Genomic DNA, 17,659 nt, shown 5'->3' with positions numbered 1-17,659 from the left:
TGCATTGAGATGTCACCACAAGGTGGAACTCAACTTATATCATGCTTGATTCTGCTTTATTTTATCGGAAAGCATTTGAGAACCTTGGACTAGTGGAGGATAATTATAAAACTTGTCTAAGTTCTGATCAATGGTTAAAGATCGAGAAATTGATGGGCTTTTTGCATCCCTTCTATGAAATCACTGTTTTGCTTTCAGGTTCCAAGTATCCTACATCAAATTTGTATTTTGAAAATGTTTGGGAGATTCACAAAAGTTTGTTAGAAGAGGTATCACATGGGCTTAGTTTTATGAGGCCAATGACAGTTGAAATGAAAAAGAAATTTGACAAATATTGGAGGAACTATAGTCTAATTTTGGCCATTGCCTTGTTGTTCGATCCTCGTTACAAGCTTAGTTTTGTGACTTGGGCATTTGCTAAGCTTGCTCCTTTGGACCCAACTGGAATTGATATGGGAAACAATGTGAAATCTGCTTTGTATCAACTTTTTAATGAATACAAGAGTATGAAAGCAAGTGATTATGAGATTCCAGTACTGTTCACTCGTCCTGGGAAATCTAGAACTAGAACTGTAAGTAAATTTTACATTTCTTATAATTTTAATTTATTTTTTAAGTTGCAAGTTTCCATATTCATTGCTAATCTTATTAATGACTCATATTTTTCAATTTTCATAGGCATTTATGCAATCCGTGATTGATGAGGCAGATAATGGAACTAAATTTCAGCTAGATGTGTATCTAGATGAACCAAGATTCCATTCAGTGATGGTGATGATGAGTATGATGTGTTGGCTTTTTGGAAGGTGAATGGGTCAAGGTATCCAGACGTGGCTCGGATGGCTCATGATGTTTTGGCTATACCAGTTTCAATGGTTGCATCTGAGTCAGCTTTTAGCGTTGGGGGTCGTGTTATTGACAAATATCGGAGCAAACTACTGCCTACCAACGCTGAAGCACTAATATGTCTTCGAGACTAGATGTTTGATATAGATTTCAGATGTAATTTTTCAATTTTCTATTAAGTTATTTTTCATTTTTGCTTACTTTAGTTGCTAAATTACTATCTTATGTATGTAGCTGAACCTGTTGATGATCCCATTGATGTGGACAACGCACTAGGAAATGTGTTTGGACGGTTGCAGATTGAAAGGGAGACTGGTGAGCCTTCAGGTTATAATAGATAGAGAAGGATTGGCTCGAGCCTGTCGAAAAGGTAGTTTGCACTTGCACACATTTCATAATTTATTCTTTGATTTCTAATAAAATATAACAATTGTTGATCTTTGGAGTTAAATCTTTTTTTTTTTTTTTGGTTGTGCAGGACATGTTATTTCAGTTTTGGTCTCAACTCTCAAGTCTTGTGTTGTGTTATCATTCTTGAGGAACAAAGAACATAACTATTTTAAGGGAACATTAATTCTTAATGTTGAACTTTTGAAGACTTTTAAGTGGATGTTGTATGAATTTTTAAGTAGATGTTCTATGAACTTTTAAGTGTGTGTTGACTTGTAGTTGCATTTGAAAATCTTCTTGGGTTCCATATGATATGAACTTTTATCAAATGTTCAAATGTTGTTCTTATAATTTCTCTCATATTCTATTGATTTAACATACTTACATATTGTTACAGTTCTTGTGATAGTTTCTCACTTTATCTCATATCCTTTGTGAGTGATTACCCAACCAATTGTATCCATAGGGCATAGGATGGCAAGATGCATTGTATTTGAGATTTTGATCTAATGAAATATTTTATGTAGTTAAAAAGAGAAAGAAAAGAAAAATAAGCACTAATCGAACCTTACCAGTTATATAAAATCGGTACCGAACCGAATCCAAACCGATATCAACCCGTTATCATAAACCGAAACCGACACGAAACCAAACTGCACCGAAATCGGAGCCGAGCCAAAATCGAACATTTCTTATTGGATTGGTTTCGATTTCTATAAAAGTCACACCGAAACCGAAAAGCCCGAACCGAAATCGGATCGAACCGACCCATTGATATCCCTAAAAGCCTTATATGATTTGAAACAGGCTCCAAGAGCTTGGTATGAAAGATTGAATAAGTTTCTTATTGACAGTGGTTTTTCAATGGGAAAGAGTGACATAACCTTATTTGTTAAGCATAAAAGAAATGACCTTATTATTGTTCAAATTTATGTAGATGACATAATTTTTGGGCCTACTAATGATGTATTTTGTCTTGAATTCAGTCAAACAATGAAAAATGAATTTGAAATGAGTCTTATGGGTGAATTGAATTTCTTTTTAGGACTTCAAATAAAACAAACCCTAGATGGAATCTTCATTAGTCAAACTAAGTATCTTAAAGAACTTTTGAAAAAGTTTGACATTAATGGACAAAAATCCTCTAGTATTCCCATGACATCTATTAAAATGTCCATGGATAAAGATGGTACACCTACTGACCTACAAAATATAGAGGAATGATGGATAGTTTACTTTACTTATCGGCTAGTAGACCAGACATAATATTTAGTGTCTGTGCTTGTGCTAGGTTTCAAGCCAAACCTATGCAATCCCATTTAAGTGCTGTCAAAAGAATATTCAAATACTTTAAAGGGACTCCAAGCATTGGCCTTTGGTACCCATGAAACCAAGACTTTGACCTTGTTAGCTTCTCCGACACCGACTTTCCCAGATGTCATATTGATCGGAAGAGTACAAGTGGGATTTGTCACTTTCTTGGATCTTGTTTGGTTTCGTGGTTTAGTAAGAAACAAAATTTTGTGACTTTGTCAATCACTGAGCTCGAATACATAGCAGTCGGTCGGTGTTGTGCATAAATGTTATGGATGAGGCAAACTCTCCAAGACTATAGAATAAAGTTTGACACTTCCTCAATCCGATGTGATAACACGAGTGCTATAAATCTTAGCAAAAATCCAATTTTACACTCTAGAGCAAAACACATTGACATTCGCCATCACTTTTTACGTAATATAGCTTAAAGAGGTGAAATCCAACTTGACTTCATAGAGACCGGGAAGCAACTCGCAAATATTTTTACAAAACCCCTAAGTGAAGAGAGATTTTGTATGTTAAGAAGAGAACTAGGGATATGTAACCCCTTTGAATGATTATTTTTTGTCTCTGTTATTCTTAAATCTGTGAAATCTACTGAAAAACTCATTTCGGCGTACCAAATCTGTAAACGGTATACCGTTTCATATATCTCCAACAGATATAAGATTCCCGAGAGGAAACGGCGTATGCCGGATTGGATTCCGTATACCGAATCGCTTTTTTCTGGCTATTTTTTAGCCATTTTCTAGCCATTGAGACTAGATTGGGCCTATATAAAGCTCATTGTTTGCTTATTTTTTTCTACATTATTTCACTCACACATCTTTCCCCTTGTTCTAAACACTCCAAATCACTCACTTTCACTTATTTTCTCATCTCCCTCACTCTCAATCCCTCAAACATGAGTAGAAAAGAGAAGCAACCAATGACTCAAGATGCTCCACCTTCAAAAAGAGGTCGTCATGGAGGACGATTTACACCAATTCGTGGTGGCTCTTCTAGACAAAAAGCGGGAGCTACTACAAATCCACCAAGTCGACTCTTCCCCAACCCCGAATGCCGTGAGAATTGGCCTCTCTTCCTTGCTAGAAAAATTAAAGAAGGAAGAGATGTCGACGTCTTCTCATTCCACAGTCTTCACCTTGAAGAAAAATTTAAAGACATTGGATGGGACTCTTTCCTTCATCTCTCAGAGCCTTGCTACCCAAATCTTGTTAAATACTTCTACAACAACCTTCATTTTAGCGGGTCGAAGCACGATTTGATGATTCATACCTTTGTCAAGGGCATTCAAATGGACATTTCCATTGATGACCTTGCAAGTTTCTTTCAAATCTCTAGTGAAGGACCTTATCTATTTTGGACTCCCAAGAGCTCCTCCTTTCATGATCTCATTAACCATGAAGAGGTATACTCCAACATCCTTGAAGAATACTATGGAGATGAAGCATCCATCCCTATTGCTCGTCTCAAGCTCATCGCTCATGTCATTTCTTACATCATTCAACATAACTTCATCCCAAGAGAAGGAGATAGGAGTAAGTGCTTAACCCCACAAGCCTATCTTACATATTATGTGAATACCAACACTCCTATGTGCCTTCCCTATTTCATCATGCGGTACATGAAGACGATTGCACATCCAAGGAGGACCACAAACCTTCCTTATGGTCATCATCTCACCCGCATCTTTAAAGCCTTTGACATTGATCTTGATCGTGAGATGGAATCTACCACTTTTTTCCTTCCCATCACTCGAAATTCTTTCCACACAATAAACATTCCGGATTTTCATGAAGAATATGAGGAAGGTGATTCGGATAACGAGGAAGAATGACAACCAAGAAGGCAACCCCGTCAACAACATTGGGCACCCGAAGGTTTTCAAACTTGGGTTTCCAACTTGGAGGAATACATGGAAGAAACCAATACAAGGGTGATTGACCTTGAAATGGGACAACAACAACTCCAACAAGATGTCATTTCATTGCGTTAAGAAGTCAAAACAAGCTTTGACTCGATGAACTCTAGACAAAATAGGATCCTCACCACGGTCCAAACCTTGTCTCTTAATCTTGGCTTTCTATCTCTTGACATTTCGGGAGCTACTCCACAAGCCGCTCCACCTCAAGGCTTCACACCTCAAGGCTTTCGACCATCTTTTCGGGCACCCTACCCCGGAGAATCTAATTCTATTCCCTCTATTCCACCATTTCCTGGGATGCCTCCTCAAGATCCACTCAATCCCGAAGCTCCATAATTTTTTGTTTGCTTTAACACTTTTTGATAATGTCAAAGGGGGAGAAAAAGTGAAAAATGAGTGTAATCTTGAAAGTTTTCTTATTGCTTATTGTACTCCTTTATATGCAATTTCAATTAAGAATTTCAAATATGATTTTAATATGCATTATGGATTTATTATTGTGAAAGATTACTTTATTTTCATTACTTTGATAAAATATTTGTCATCATAAAAAAGGGGGAGATTGTTGAGGAAAGGACCTCACACACTCCTTCATATCATGGTTTTGATGATAACAAATAAACCAAATGTGTACTAACTCTTATTCTAGATGCATAAGAAGCCCTTTACAAGAGCATGGCAACAAGTGAGGGGGTGCACCTAATCTCAAGAGTCTATACACAAGCACTTCAATGATTCAACGAAGAAAATACTCAAGCAAAGCTATGGAGACCAAGACTTGAAGTACTTTTGAAGTGTTGGAATTGTATTAAAATTGTAAAGATGTATTAAGGTCTAAATTAATGTATCGTACACACACACGCATGTATACATAAAGAAAGACCTTAAGAGGTTAAAAATGACCCAAATCCATGTGCCTATGCCAATTAGAATCATCCTAAATCAGTCCTTCCAAGGACTTGCAGTAATTCAACAAAACTGCTGATTCGGTATACCGGATCTGAAACGGCATACTGAATCCTATAAATCCCACAAATACAAGTCACAGAGAGCAAACGGAATGCTCCGGATCTGGATCCAGCATACCGGATCAAAATATCATTACAGACCAATGATCCAGCATACCGAATCCAATAATGACCATTGGGATTGACCATTGAGTCAAAGGCTATATTTTAAGTAATTTGGTGATTCAGTATACCGGATTGGGAAACGGCATACCAGATTAGCTCTGTCTTTTGAATCCGATCTTAAGATAGATCATTAATTAAATTGAGCTGCCTGGCCTATAAATAGGCACCTGTTTAAGCTCAAATTAATACCAATCACCATCATTAAGAGACTTTACTACAAGTCTAAGTGCTATAGCCTTTAGTGAGCATTCATTGATTACAAGCATCTATTCATCACAAGCTCACACACTCAAGCTCCTCTACTATATCTAGCTTCAAGCTTCAAGGGTGGAAGTTAGCATACACTCCTACTAGGTTGAGGTAACCCTTTTCTTAGAAGTTTTTACTTTATGTTATATTGAGTCCTCTTGCTCGGAATCAAGATTAGTTGAGTTCTCTTGCTCGAAATCAAGAGCAGTGTTGAGTTCTCTTGCTCGGAATCAAGATTTGTAAGAGTTCTCTTGCTCTTTCTCAAGATTATTTTTAATGAAATTCTCTCTAAGATGAGAAGAGTGGATGTAGGCAAGTTTTGGCCGAACCACTATAAAATCTTTGTGTTATTGGTGCAATTACTTTAATTTTTGTTAATAACTTGATATTTCACAAAAGATTTTATTTTACACTAGTTTCACCTATTCACCCCCCCTCTAGGTGATTTTACAAGCATCGCCACACTCTTAACGGCCTAAAAAGATCTAGGGAAACTATCATCCCCCTCCCCTCTATGTTTCCTTAATATCAACCCAATACCCAATTTTTGAAAAATGATAATTCCCTCCCCTGCTTTATAAAGATTCTATCAACCCTACCCCAACCATTAAAATACACCATTAAGTGATTACGTGGCATGTACAAAATTTCTAAAACCCCAAAATACCTTTAATATAATTATATTCCAATTTTGCCCTCCCCTTCTTCTTCTTCTTCTTCTTCTTCTTCTTCTTCTCCTCCGCCAACACCACTATCATCACCACTTCTTCTTCCCAGCACCACCATCATCGCCACCACTCTTCCACCACCAGCACCACCGCCCCCACCAAAACCCCTCTGTGAAACCCTCTACGAAACCCCTCTTAGGAATCAGGTCTACCCACCTCTTCTTAACTTCCCACCACTTCCCCACTTATAAATCTACCCTCTCCCACCCTCTTTCATCCTCTCCTCTCTCTCTCTCTCTCTCCCAAATCCACCGTGTCTCATAGCCCCGCCCAACCACCTCTGTCCTTTATCCCCAACCCAACCCGTACCCCATTACCTCCGCTGCAATAGTGCTCCCCTTCCCTGCCACTCCTGCGAGGAACCGCGACCCACAATATACCCAAACCCTCCTTCGCAATAGGCCTTTATTGGAGTATTTGGCGCCGATGGCGGTTCCAGTGCCGTGGAGAGTCCACCCAACTTAGCCTCCCGGTTCTGAGTTCTTGAAGTGTCGAGTCTACGGCTTTGTTGTACCTTCACAGCAAAACCACTTGGGAATATCTTTCCACTCTGATCGTGAATGTTGTAACAAGCACTGATATAATGGGAGAAGCAGGTGTGGATGCCTAATTTGTAGGCGAGCTCCCAAATGCAGAGAGGGAAAGAAGCACTAAAATCCAGAAGTACAAAACAGAGCGAGGTCTAAATTAGAGGGGGACCCAAAAAAAATTAAAAAAAATTCAAACTTGGAAGGAGGGGTTGTCAGGAAGAAGGGAAGAGTGCTGAATCCACAAACACAAAACAAGAAGCAGAGAAATTAAGATGGGTTTAGGAACGAGGATCGATCACAAAGGATGGGCTAAGAAGAAAATGATGGAGATAAAAAGGTAGAAGATAATAACAAACATACCAGGTCTCTGATTCTCGGGAACAGCGGAGATAAAGGACATGAGGCTGGCGCGGCCGAAGAACTTAGCTACAAAGACGGTAGCGTGACCCTGAGCCTCAGGGCTCTCAATCCACTGTAGATAGGGACGGAGAATGCAAGACTCACTTCATCCTTTTCGAGGACGCGGTAGCCATTGCAACTCATCTTTTACTTTCTCACTTTCTCCCTTTCTCTTTCTGGTTAATGTTTAGGTGGCACTGGTATTAGCTCGAATGATCGATCCTTCACTCTTCAGACCTTGCACGAGAAGGTAGGTAGAGGTTGCAGAATGATTGCTTGCTTCTCTGCTTCTATACAGAATTTATTTTCCTTGTGAGAGAGAGAGAGAGAGAGAGAGAGAGAGAAGAGGAAAGAGGGTGGGAGAGGGTAGATAGAGGGTAGATTTATAAGTAAGTGGGGACGAGAGAGGATGAAAGAGGGTGGGAGAGGGTAGATTTATAAGTAAGTGGGGAAGTGGTGGGCGGTTAAGGAGAGGTGGGCAGACCTGATTCCTAAGAGGGGTTTCGGTACTGGCGATGATGGTGGTGCTAGTGGAAGAAGAAGGAGGGGAGGGCAAAATTGGAAAAATAAGGGAGGATAAAATTGAAATCTAATTATATCAAAGGTATTTTAGGGTTTTAGAAATTTTGTACATGTCATGTCATCACTTAATGACATTTTTTAATGGTTAGGATACGGTTAATAGAATCTTTATAAAGTAGGGGAGGGAATTATCATTTTTCATAACTTAGGTACTTAATTGATATTAAAGAAACTTAGAGGGGAGGGGGATGATATTTTCCCAAAGATCTATTATATGTGGATTCAACTCCCAAATAGGCAGGGGGATCTCTCCAAGACCACTGTCAATGGAAACTTTCAATCCTAGAACTCTCCATGTATATCCAGTCGCCCACAAGGAAACTACTAAATTCGGCAGACGACTTATCAAAGAACTCATACCAAAAGGTAGCACAATATAAATAAGATCTTAGTCAAACAGATATGGATCGATTTCTAAACTGTGTGAATTCACTATGCAACTTATTAATGCTGCTAGAGAACTGACTTAGGGTCTAGCTTGATCCGGTTACACAAATGAAACAAAAGGAAAAACTATTAACCAAAGACTCAAACAGGTAACATAACAAGGCTTCAAGCGCATAGAGATTTAGATCGATTCATTTCAACTAGTGCAATGGCTAAAGGAGAGCTGCAATACCTGGCCTTGGAAACTATTCTATCTGTTAATTAATTTCACAACTCTTTTTGATGATGTATGCATTGAAGAGAAAGTAGAAAGTATGTCATGCCTTCCATGTCTTAGTCTATAAGGCTAGAACTTCTAAACCTTTAGGTAGGATGACTAGTTCAAACACTGATTTTTGTTCTTCTATTTTGTTAATTGGGTGCTCTCTCGCAGATGCCATCAACTTGCTCAAGACCATGGTAGCTAGAGTTGTTGTGACATGGACTGTGATGGTCACGCTTTGGACCCAAAACGATTGGTTTGAAGTAGCTTGCAATTATTTTTAGGTCACGAGGAGAAAAAGGATATCACCCGATAAGTCATCTTTCTCAGCGGCCCTCTATGCCTGCAAATCTCTCAGCATTAGATCAAGGGACTTGGATCCATGATCAGATTGTTAAAATTGGGTTCATGGGGAATATGTACCATATTGATTGTATCTTTTGTTGCTTGTCTTTACATGATTCTCAAGTCACAAACATATACTATGAGTTGCCTAATTAAATTTAGGGGAAAAGATCTCTACTTGGTGGCGTTTCCTACATCCTATCACAGAGCACAATGAAATGACGTCTCTGCCCCCTGGGTAGCTACTCAGGCATGCTCCATTGGCCCTGACGCTTGTGCAGAGATCATGCGACCAAGTAGAGATCTTGTCCTCAAATCTAATATAATGGTATCTTATGGAATTCTTTTATCATATAAAATAAGTAAAACAAGCATTGGAAAATCTTACAATGATATTTTACCTATTAAAAACAAACACTAAAAATTTTGTTAGCATATAAATGTTCACGTAAAAAATTTTCGTGTAAAATTTTCACAGGTAAAATTTTACATTGTTGTAACAAACGTAGGGAAATTTTGTCATGTCACATCTCAATTCAAAGAAAGTGCAAGACCAGCAGATTTTGATAATGCCAAATGGTATAAATCTTTTTTTACCATTGACTTAAAGAACTTTTGCAGTTAAGAGAAGGTTAAAACTTCTAAATCCACTGTTTTTCGCAACAAGGATCTTAAAAAAAAATGGAAGATTACACAAATAAAACTCTTCATTCATCACACCTACATATATTACAATTCCAAAAGTATCATTCCATGCTCACCTTCTGAAAAGGTGGAGGTAATGTCTTTCGCCTTATGACAGCAGAAATAAAAACATGAAGAAAAGAAAGGCAGATGAAGAGATGATGGAGAAAAAGAAAAAAGTCTAAGGAAATGAAATGGTAAGAGTCTATCAAGTGAAGGTTATAGTAATTAGGACTTACATCCTCTTCTCTGGCAATATTATGCATCTTTTTAATAGACCCGGCTGCTGCTTCTCTACTGTTCTTTGATTAAACTGTGTAATGCTGCTGAATAGCATCAATATCAAGACCCTTCAGCTTTGCTACCGACTCAACGTGACCCTTGAGTGTGGTCAGTTCACGAAGCCTTGCTACTTCAGCTCGTCTCTTGGCTTGCTCGGCGATCTCAGAGAGCTCCCTGTAGCTGTTCTTGTCGGTGAAGAGATTGGTAGATTCTGGTGGTTGGAGTCCGTGAAGTGTCCGCTGAGCATGTGCCCACTGTGCTTCTCTTTCCTCTTTGCCATAATCCTTCTTGGTGGTGAAGGCAGTCTGTGGTTGAAGGAGAAAGGAACACAGTTATAATCACATAAAGACACAGCATGGCTCATCAAGAAGGGAATCATAGAGATAAATGTATACCTTGTTCTCTAGCATGTTAACCCAGGCCCTTCCACTGAGGATGTAGCGGATTGCAAACTTGAGGAAGTCAAGTGGTACATAGGTGACCAGACTGTAAAGCCAGATGACTCCAGCCCAACCCCAGCCGCAACCCTTAATGAAGGCAAAACTCCAGTGGGCGTAAACAGCTATCAGAGTTGCCACCTAAGCAAGAACATCAGATTGGTTAGCTTAAAGCAGATCAAAAACATCTCTCAGCCCATTTAGTTGTAGTGTTTAATTCAGCCAACAATTTCCACTAATTAGGAAAAGCGTAAGAGAATGTGTCTTACCAGCTGAGCAATTATAAAAGCACATACTAAGAGCAATCCAGGGCGTTCAACAAAGGACCAGCTACGAGAACGGGTGACAAAAATGAGGGCCTGGCTAATAATACTGACTTGTAGGTATAAGGCAGCCATCATTTCATATCGTTGGTCACTTATTCTCCTTACATGGAATTGTGTCTACATATCAAGGTCCGCAACAGAAAGATTAATTCTTAAAAGAATGAGGTCAAGTATCTGCAGACGAAACAGGATCAAATCTCTTACCTCAAAGAAAGTGGTCTTGCTCATCAACCAGAAGAATAACACTGTCATCAATGCCATGTAACCACCTAGCACAATTCCAGTTGCAAAGATTTCCTTCAATTTCCAACTGTCAGGCTGTGGAGATGGCTTCACCCGATCCTTTGAGATGGTCATGATTGTACCTAAAGATAAAATTGGAAATGAATCAGAATCACAATTTTACAAGGATGAAGCACAATTGAGTAACTAAGGAGACTCTTACACTTTCAAAACTTTGCTAGAAAAAAAATCTTACCATCATTTAGAATGGCAATGATCAAAACCATGAAGGGAGAGAAGTCGAACCTCCAGATCAGAGCGATAAGCAAGAAACCGAACTACAAAATCAGGAGCAAAACTGATAGTTCTATCTGTGAATACCCTGAGAATTACTATCAAAAGTCTGAGAAACACTAAACAATCTCTTAGTCTCTATCCAATAAACTTACCACAATACGAATTGTGATTGAAACTGCATAGATCTGCAAAGGTTAAAAATAAGTGTATCAGTCACTATTAAGTGAAAGAAATTGCATGGAAATAGGTAACGAAGATGACAGAAACTAACTGTGTAGTTCTTCATCCGTTGGAAAATTGCTCTGCTGGTCAGCACAGCACTGATGATAACGCTCAGCCCAGGTTCAGTGAGGACAATGTCAGAAGCACTTCTAGCAGCATCAGTAGCATCAGCAACAGCAATACCAATATCTGCCTTCTTCAAAGCAGGGGCATCATTGACACCATCTCCAGTCATACCACAGATGTGCTTCCTCTCCTGCAACTTCCTCACTATTTCATATTTGTGCTCTACAACAACAAAAGGGAGAAAATGTCAGAAAGCCAGTTCTTATGATCAATAATGGAAGGGAAAAGGCAAACAATTCCAGGGAGCAGATATGCAAGGGACCCACCTGGAAATACTCCTGCAAAACCATCAGCCTTCTCAATCAACTCATCTACGGGAAGGGACGCAATATTTTCATCCTTGTGTTCACCAAGCAGAGTAGAGGACGGATACATGTTAGTTCCCATTCCAAGCCTCCGCCCAGTCTCCTTTGCAATGGCAAGTTGATCCCCTGAATGTGGAAATAGTAAAAGAAGTGAAGTAAGCAATCTATGATTGCCGGGGGGACTAATTACAGGAAAAGGATGATCTTAGCTTACCAGTAATCATCTTAACATTCACACCAAGGTTAAGAGCCCTGCGAATGGTTTCTGCACTGTCATGCCTGGGAGGATCAAATAGAGCCAACAAACCAACAAACTGCCATGGGCTCCCTGGACTATCCTTGGTTTTCTCAGGGACTTCCTGCAAACAAATATTAATACAATGAAGGATGTTTCATTTCACTGGAAGAGTATACATTGGAGTCAGAACTCACAACCACTAACCTGCCTTGCAACAGCCAAAGATCGAAGCCCACGCTCAGCGAATTTATCAATCACAGAATGAACCTTCTTCTTCAAATCCTCCTTGGCGTTGCAAAGGGTCAATATCTGTTATTGGATACACATAGATGAGTCAACAATTACTCATCTTTTTTCATAACACATCACTAATCACACAAGTTACCTGCTCGGGGGCACCTTTGCTGGTCCGATGCCAGTTGCCATCACGGTCAAAATAGGTTAAAGCAGTCCTCTTGTCTACAGGGTTGAATGGGAAAAAATGGACCTCTGTAATACCTGCTCGAGCCTATGCAGAAAGCAAAATATACCAAAAGTGTTTGTTAAAGAATTTACAGTTGACTAAGAAAAGAGGTAAAAAAAAAATAAAAAAAAAAGGGGGAAACAAGCCATACCTCCTTCGGGTCTGCAAGGGTATTAACAATGGCAGCATCAATGGCATCTTGGTTTTCAGTCCTCGATGCCCTTGCTGCAAACAAGACCACCTGATCCTTGTCCACACCCTTTACAAACACCTCAATAAGATTCTTATCAACTGTCAACTTGTTCAGTGTCAGGGTACCGGTCTTGTCGCTGCAGAGCACATCCATACCAGCCATCTCCTCAATTGCAGTCATTCTCTTGGTGATAGCACCCTGCTGGGATAGCCTATGCGAACCAATAGCCATGGTCACCGACAAGACAGTGGGCATAGCAATGGGAATACCACCAATTAAGAGAACCAAGAGGTTGTTAATTCCACTCCTATATGCCCTGTGCTGAATTGGGTACATTACAATGATCTCAATGACCATACCCACGGCGATGGAGCAAATACAGAAGTTACCAATGGCAGTCAAGACCTTCTGGAAGTGACCAACTTGATTGGTGCTGTCAACAAGATGGGCAGCCTTTCCAAAGAAGGTATGAACACCAGTAGCAATGACAACAGCTTCTATTTCTCCCTGTTTGCAAGTTGAACCAGAGAACACCTCATCGTATGGATTCTTTGTGACAGGTAGGGATTCTCCAGTCAAAGCAGATTGATCAACCTTCAACGGATCGCCTTCTAGGAGACGGGCATCAGCAGGGATAATATCTCCCAATTTGACGCTGATAATGTCTCCAGGAACCAGAATGGCAGCTTCTTGCTCATTCCATCGACCATCTCTAAGCAACTACACACATGCCACCAAAGAATACTAATTAAAAAAATGACAAAAGGGGGCCTATCTGAGAACTCCAAGTTTCAAGCAATGTCTTTACTTGCCTTAGTTTTGGGAGCAAGGTTAGCCATCAAAGCTGCTGCAGCGTTACCGGCGTTGTTTTCTTCAATAAAACTGATTGTGGAGTTGATCACCAGAAGGCAAACAATACCCACGAAATCCTGCCAGTCGGGGGGTTGACCACCACCATTTGCCATGGCAATAGCCATTATAGCTGCGGCTTCCATGACCCATGATAGAGGGTTCCACATAAATCCCAGAAACTTGAGGAACTTGCTCTCCTTTTTCTCTTCTAGCTTGTTGGGGCCAAATATCTGAAGCCGGTAGGCTCCTTCTTCGGAGGAGAGACCCTCCCTTGTACATTTTAAGGACTCAAACACTTCCTCAATGGGAACTTTTTCCTGAGTAGTAGTATGAAAAGCAAGCTCAGTACCTCAGTAGAATCATAAATAAACCAGAAAAAACTTCCAATTTAGGAAGACAATAGCCCAAAAACAACAATATTTCACAGCTTTCACTGAAAATAATTTCATCATTTTATGAGGCAAATTGTGGTTAGGGTGGAAAAATCTCCCCACTTCAGTGCCATTATTTTCGAGAATGGATCATCTGCATCTACCAACAGTCAATCACATTTTAATTTTGTTTCTATAAAAACCCTCCACCTCTTGTAAATGGCAAAAACTAGAACTGATGGTTGGCTCTCAAATATGAATTCACCTGGTGCAGAGGAACCGAACTCATTATTTTCTCCTTTATTTATTTATTAAATAAATTATTTTCTTGTTTCACCAAGAGCCTTTAAGAGAGTGGATGGACACAAATGTCATTTACAAAGCAGAAAACCAAAATATTGGGAGTTTGACCAATTTTCAATATTAAACAATAAGATTTTTTCACATATTAAAAAGAAGAAAGTTCACAGGAAATAAATAAATAAATGGGAAACTTTTTCCCTTTATTTCACAATTGGCTAGCAGGAAGGGGCAGTTTTATCCACAAAAAAAAAAAGTTCCTTGAGAAATTGCCGAGATATACATGATATATCATCTCAGTTCTATGTTCAATTAAAGGGAGGAGGTTGTTCTCATCAAAAAACATAAAAAGGAGGGAGGCAAAGGCAATGGTTTCAAGAATCGGAATCCGGATCGGCCGATTGCATCCGTTTCGGATGGAAATCCACCAGTGCCGATTCGATCCAAATTACCCTTTTCGTGTAACCTTGGAGGCAACAGTGAAGTACCACGGATTCAGACTTCACAGAAGTAGTAGAGGCTGTAGAGCCCTTCCAAGTACCAATCCAAAATCCCGAAGCAGCAAAAATAAGCGTGTGGACTGTACTCTAGAAATTTATGAAATCTGAGCGGAACGTGGTGGACTGAAACCGTAAAGTCTGACGGAACGTTTACTGGAATCTAATAAAAAAATAAAAAAATATTAAAGATATATTAAAACAAATAAGTCCCTCTCTGTTTAATTACTAAAATATGCGAAATCGTAGCCATGTAAGGAGCGGCGTAAATGAGTAAAAAACCACTCTCGTAGGTTAGTTGTTTTGGGATACGAGTATACGACCAGCGATGGAAACGGAAGACTAAAACAGAGAGAGAGAGAGGTTTCTCTCTGCCATATCGATTGAAAGGAAAACGTTTAAAAACTCTTGACGAATTTCTCTTCTTTTATACTTTTTAGAGTTTGGGGAGGACTGAATCTTCGTTCAGTATCTGATCCAAACTCAAAGCACACAAAAAAAGAAGAAAAACAGAATATAAATTGTGAAAAATCAGATTAACACACCCTCAAAGACCGAATAAAAGTAAAGCTAACAAATCAAACTAGACAGCAGAAGAATTCCATTTAGATCGCCGTATTCCTAATTTAATTTTCGAAAAGAAGCGGAAAAAATGAAGCAGGAGAAAGTAAGATTCCCCAAGCTCTCTCTGTTCACATACTGCAATTCAAACAAACAGGCTCAGAAAAAAGAAAACCTCAAACCAAATCGTTTTCATTTCCACTCTTGTATATAAGTACAAAACCTTAAAAATCACAACTCCGAGCCATCAAATACTAACATAAACCAAAACAAATCCGAAACAAACTTAGTACACACAACAAAATCTCGCCTTCCACTGCAACTAAAACAATCAAACTCCGAGAAATTTCATAACAGGATCTCCCAAAAAAGAGAAACAAGAAAAACCGAATCATGCATTAAATTCTTAGAGTAGGAAGAAGAAATCTTTTACCAGATCAACATTCTCGTTCTTAATCTCCTCTAAGCTGAAACCACCCATCTTCGCCGGCGGAGAAAGGGAACTCAAAAAGACAAACGCACGCTATCAGAACCACGGAACAGAAGAAAAAAAAAATCCCTAAATCATTGAAAAAGGAAAAGAAGCCACGACCATGCCGATGGGAAGCCGAGAAAAAATTAAAAGTTTCAAGAAAATAGAAGAGAAGAACGAGAACCTCGACACAACTCCAAGCTCGCCCGAGCCCCTCCTTTTTTATACTTCGCCATCACAGCTAATGGTTCCTCGAATTGACCAGCTTTCCTGTGGGTCCCACCCACAAGCCTCCCGGCTCCAAAGTCCCAAACAGGCATCTCTCTTTCTTTGGGCTTTCCTTGGGTTGCTTTTATCGGTGACGTGTCAATTGCTTACCTCGAGTTGCTAAACCTTCGCTCTACCCAGGAAGTCCCAAATGCGTTTTGTTTCAGTGGCCCCCACTGTCTTAGTCAACGTGGCATCGATCTCTGCGCTCTATATGACTATCTCTTCGCTATCTTCGATTCCGAGCAAAACCTAACATATTATCTTAACACTCTTTTTTCATCCCAATATCCGTTGGATTGGTATCAGAAACTGTAGATTCCAATCAGCTGGTGTGGAGCAGGGAATTGGTCAACATGATGTGAAACTATTAAGTGTTTTTTTCTTTTATATAGCACAAAATATAACTTATTTTGCCATACACTCCTCTGTCTAGCCGTTTAAATGGGTCCCACATAAATATCTCAAATTAGATTCCAATCTGTAGGTGCCATGTGATAGTATTTGGAATTTTTTTTTTTTTTTTTGTTTTTTCTGATGGCTTCACTGTTTACGTGTTTAGTGAGAGTTCAACGATGGTTTTGACTTTAACTTTTTGGGGACCCACCATCGAGGAATAGTCGTCGATTAACAAAACTGCTCTTGAAGCCTCTCATGAATAAAAGAGAGAGGAAAAATAAACAACTCGTGAAGACAAAAGGAAGTTGGGGAGGACGCAATAATGGAAATAGTTGGCGCTCATAGACCTACCTACCTTATATAGTTATATATGGAGTATTGATTGAAGAGATGTCATGATGACCGTTGGATTATTCCAAGGGTTAAAGGTAATTTAAGATTTCCTTCTTTGAGCCTTGAGGGGACATCATAGGATTCATGGGGATAAAACTTAGAAAGTATTTAAATAGAATGAAAAAAGGCAAAATGATAAGGTATTAGCTAAGAAGATCTTTATATGTAGGTGAGAATAGAGTATCCACGGATTAAAATCCTCTCCCAATGCACTACAGTGCGGTCTTGAGAGCTCGACACGTGGAAGAAGCTTCATCCAACGGTACGAGTTTAATACTAGGCATTTTTTTTTTCTTTTCTTTCTTCTCGAGTTCAGCATCGTTGGATGTCGCATCTTTCACCTGTCGAGTTCTCAGGCCCGCATTGCTGTGCACCGCCAAATTAGGGCACTACAGAGGATTTTTTTCCAGTATCCATAATGTTAGTCTACTAGAGAATTCCCATATCATTGCCTTCTTTTGCCACATAAACTAATGATTTGGTTGTGACTTATGGTAACTATTGGATGGATGCAACTTAGTAATCTTTCCTACTTGTAACATTCTTCACTCAAGAGTTTTACAAAGGGTAAGGATCTTGGGTTTGGAATAGTTTTGTTTCTGTCCTCTATAATTTAAAAAGGATGGTTTGTGCTCGTGTGGGAAATGGAAAGACTAT

At 39.3% G+C, this 17,659-nt stretch overlaps 1 protein-coding gene across 1 annotated transcript; it reads right to left on the bottom strand.

Moving 5' to 3' along the window:
- Nucleotides 1-10,027: 10,027 nt before the first annotated feature.
- On the bottom strand, nt 10,028-15,981 carry LOC122658596 (plasma membrane ATPase 4-like). Its single transcript, XM_043853621.1, has 14 exons — nt 15,905-15,981; nt 13,703-14,059; nt 12,849-13,610; nt 12,620-12,742; nt 12,439-12,543; nt 12,211-12,355; nt 11,958-12,122; nt 11,615-11,853; nt 11,496-11,528; nt 11,303-11,384; nt 11,029-11,189; nt 10,768-10,941; nt 10,457-10,639; nt 10,028-10,366 (listed from the first exon to the last, which is right to left on the bottom strand). Exons 1-14 carry the CDS (start codon nt 15,950-15,952, stop codon nt 10,088-10,090), a joined length of 2,856 nt encoding a protein of 951 aa, XP_043709556.1. The 5' UTR covers nt 15,953-15,981; the 3' UTR covers nt 10,028-10,087.
- Between the last annotated feature and the right edge of the window lie 1,678 nt (nt 15,982-17,659).

Source organism: Telopea speciosissima, chromosome 4 (assembly GCF_018873765.1).
Source record: "Telopea speciosissima isolate NSW1024214 ecotype Mountain lineage chromosome 4, Tspe_v1, whole genome shotgun sequence".
In the NCBI taxonomy this organism is placed as follows: Eukaryota; Viridiplantae; Streptophyta; class Magnoliopsida; order Proteales; family Proteaceae; genus Telopea; species Telopea speciosissima.
This window is presented reverse-complemented; position numbering and strand designations above follow the sequence as displayed.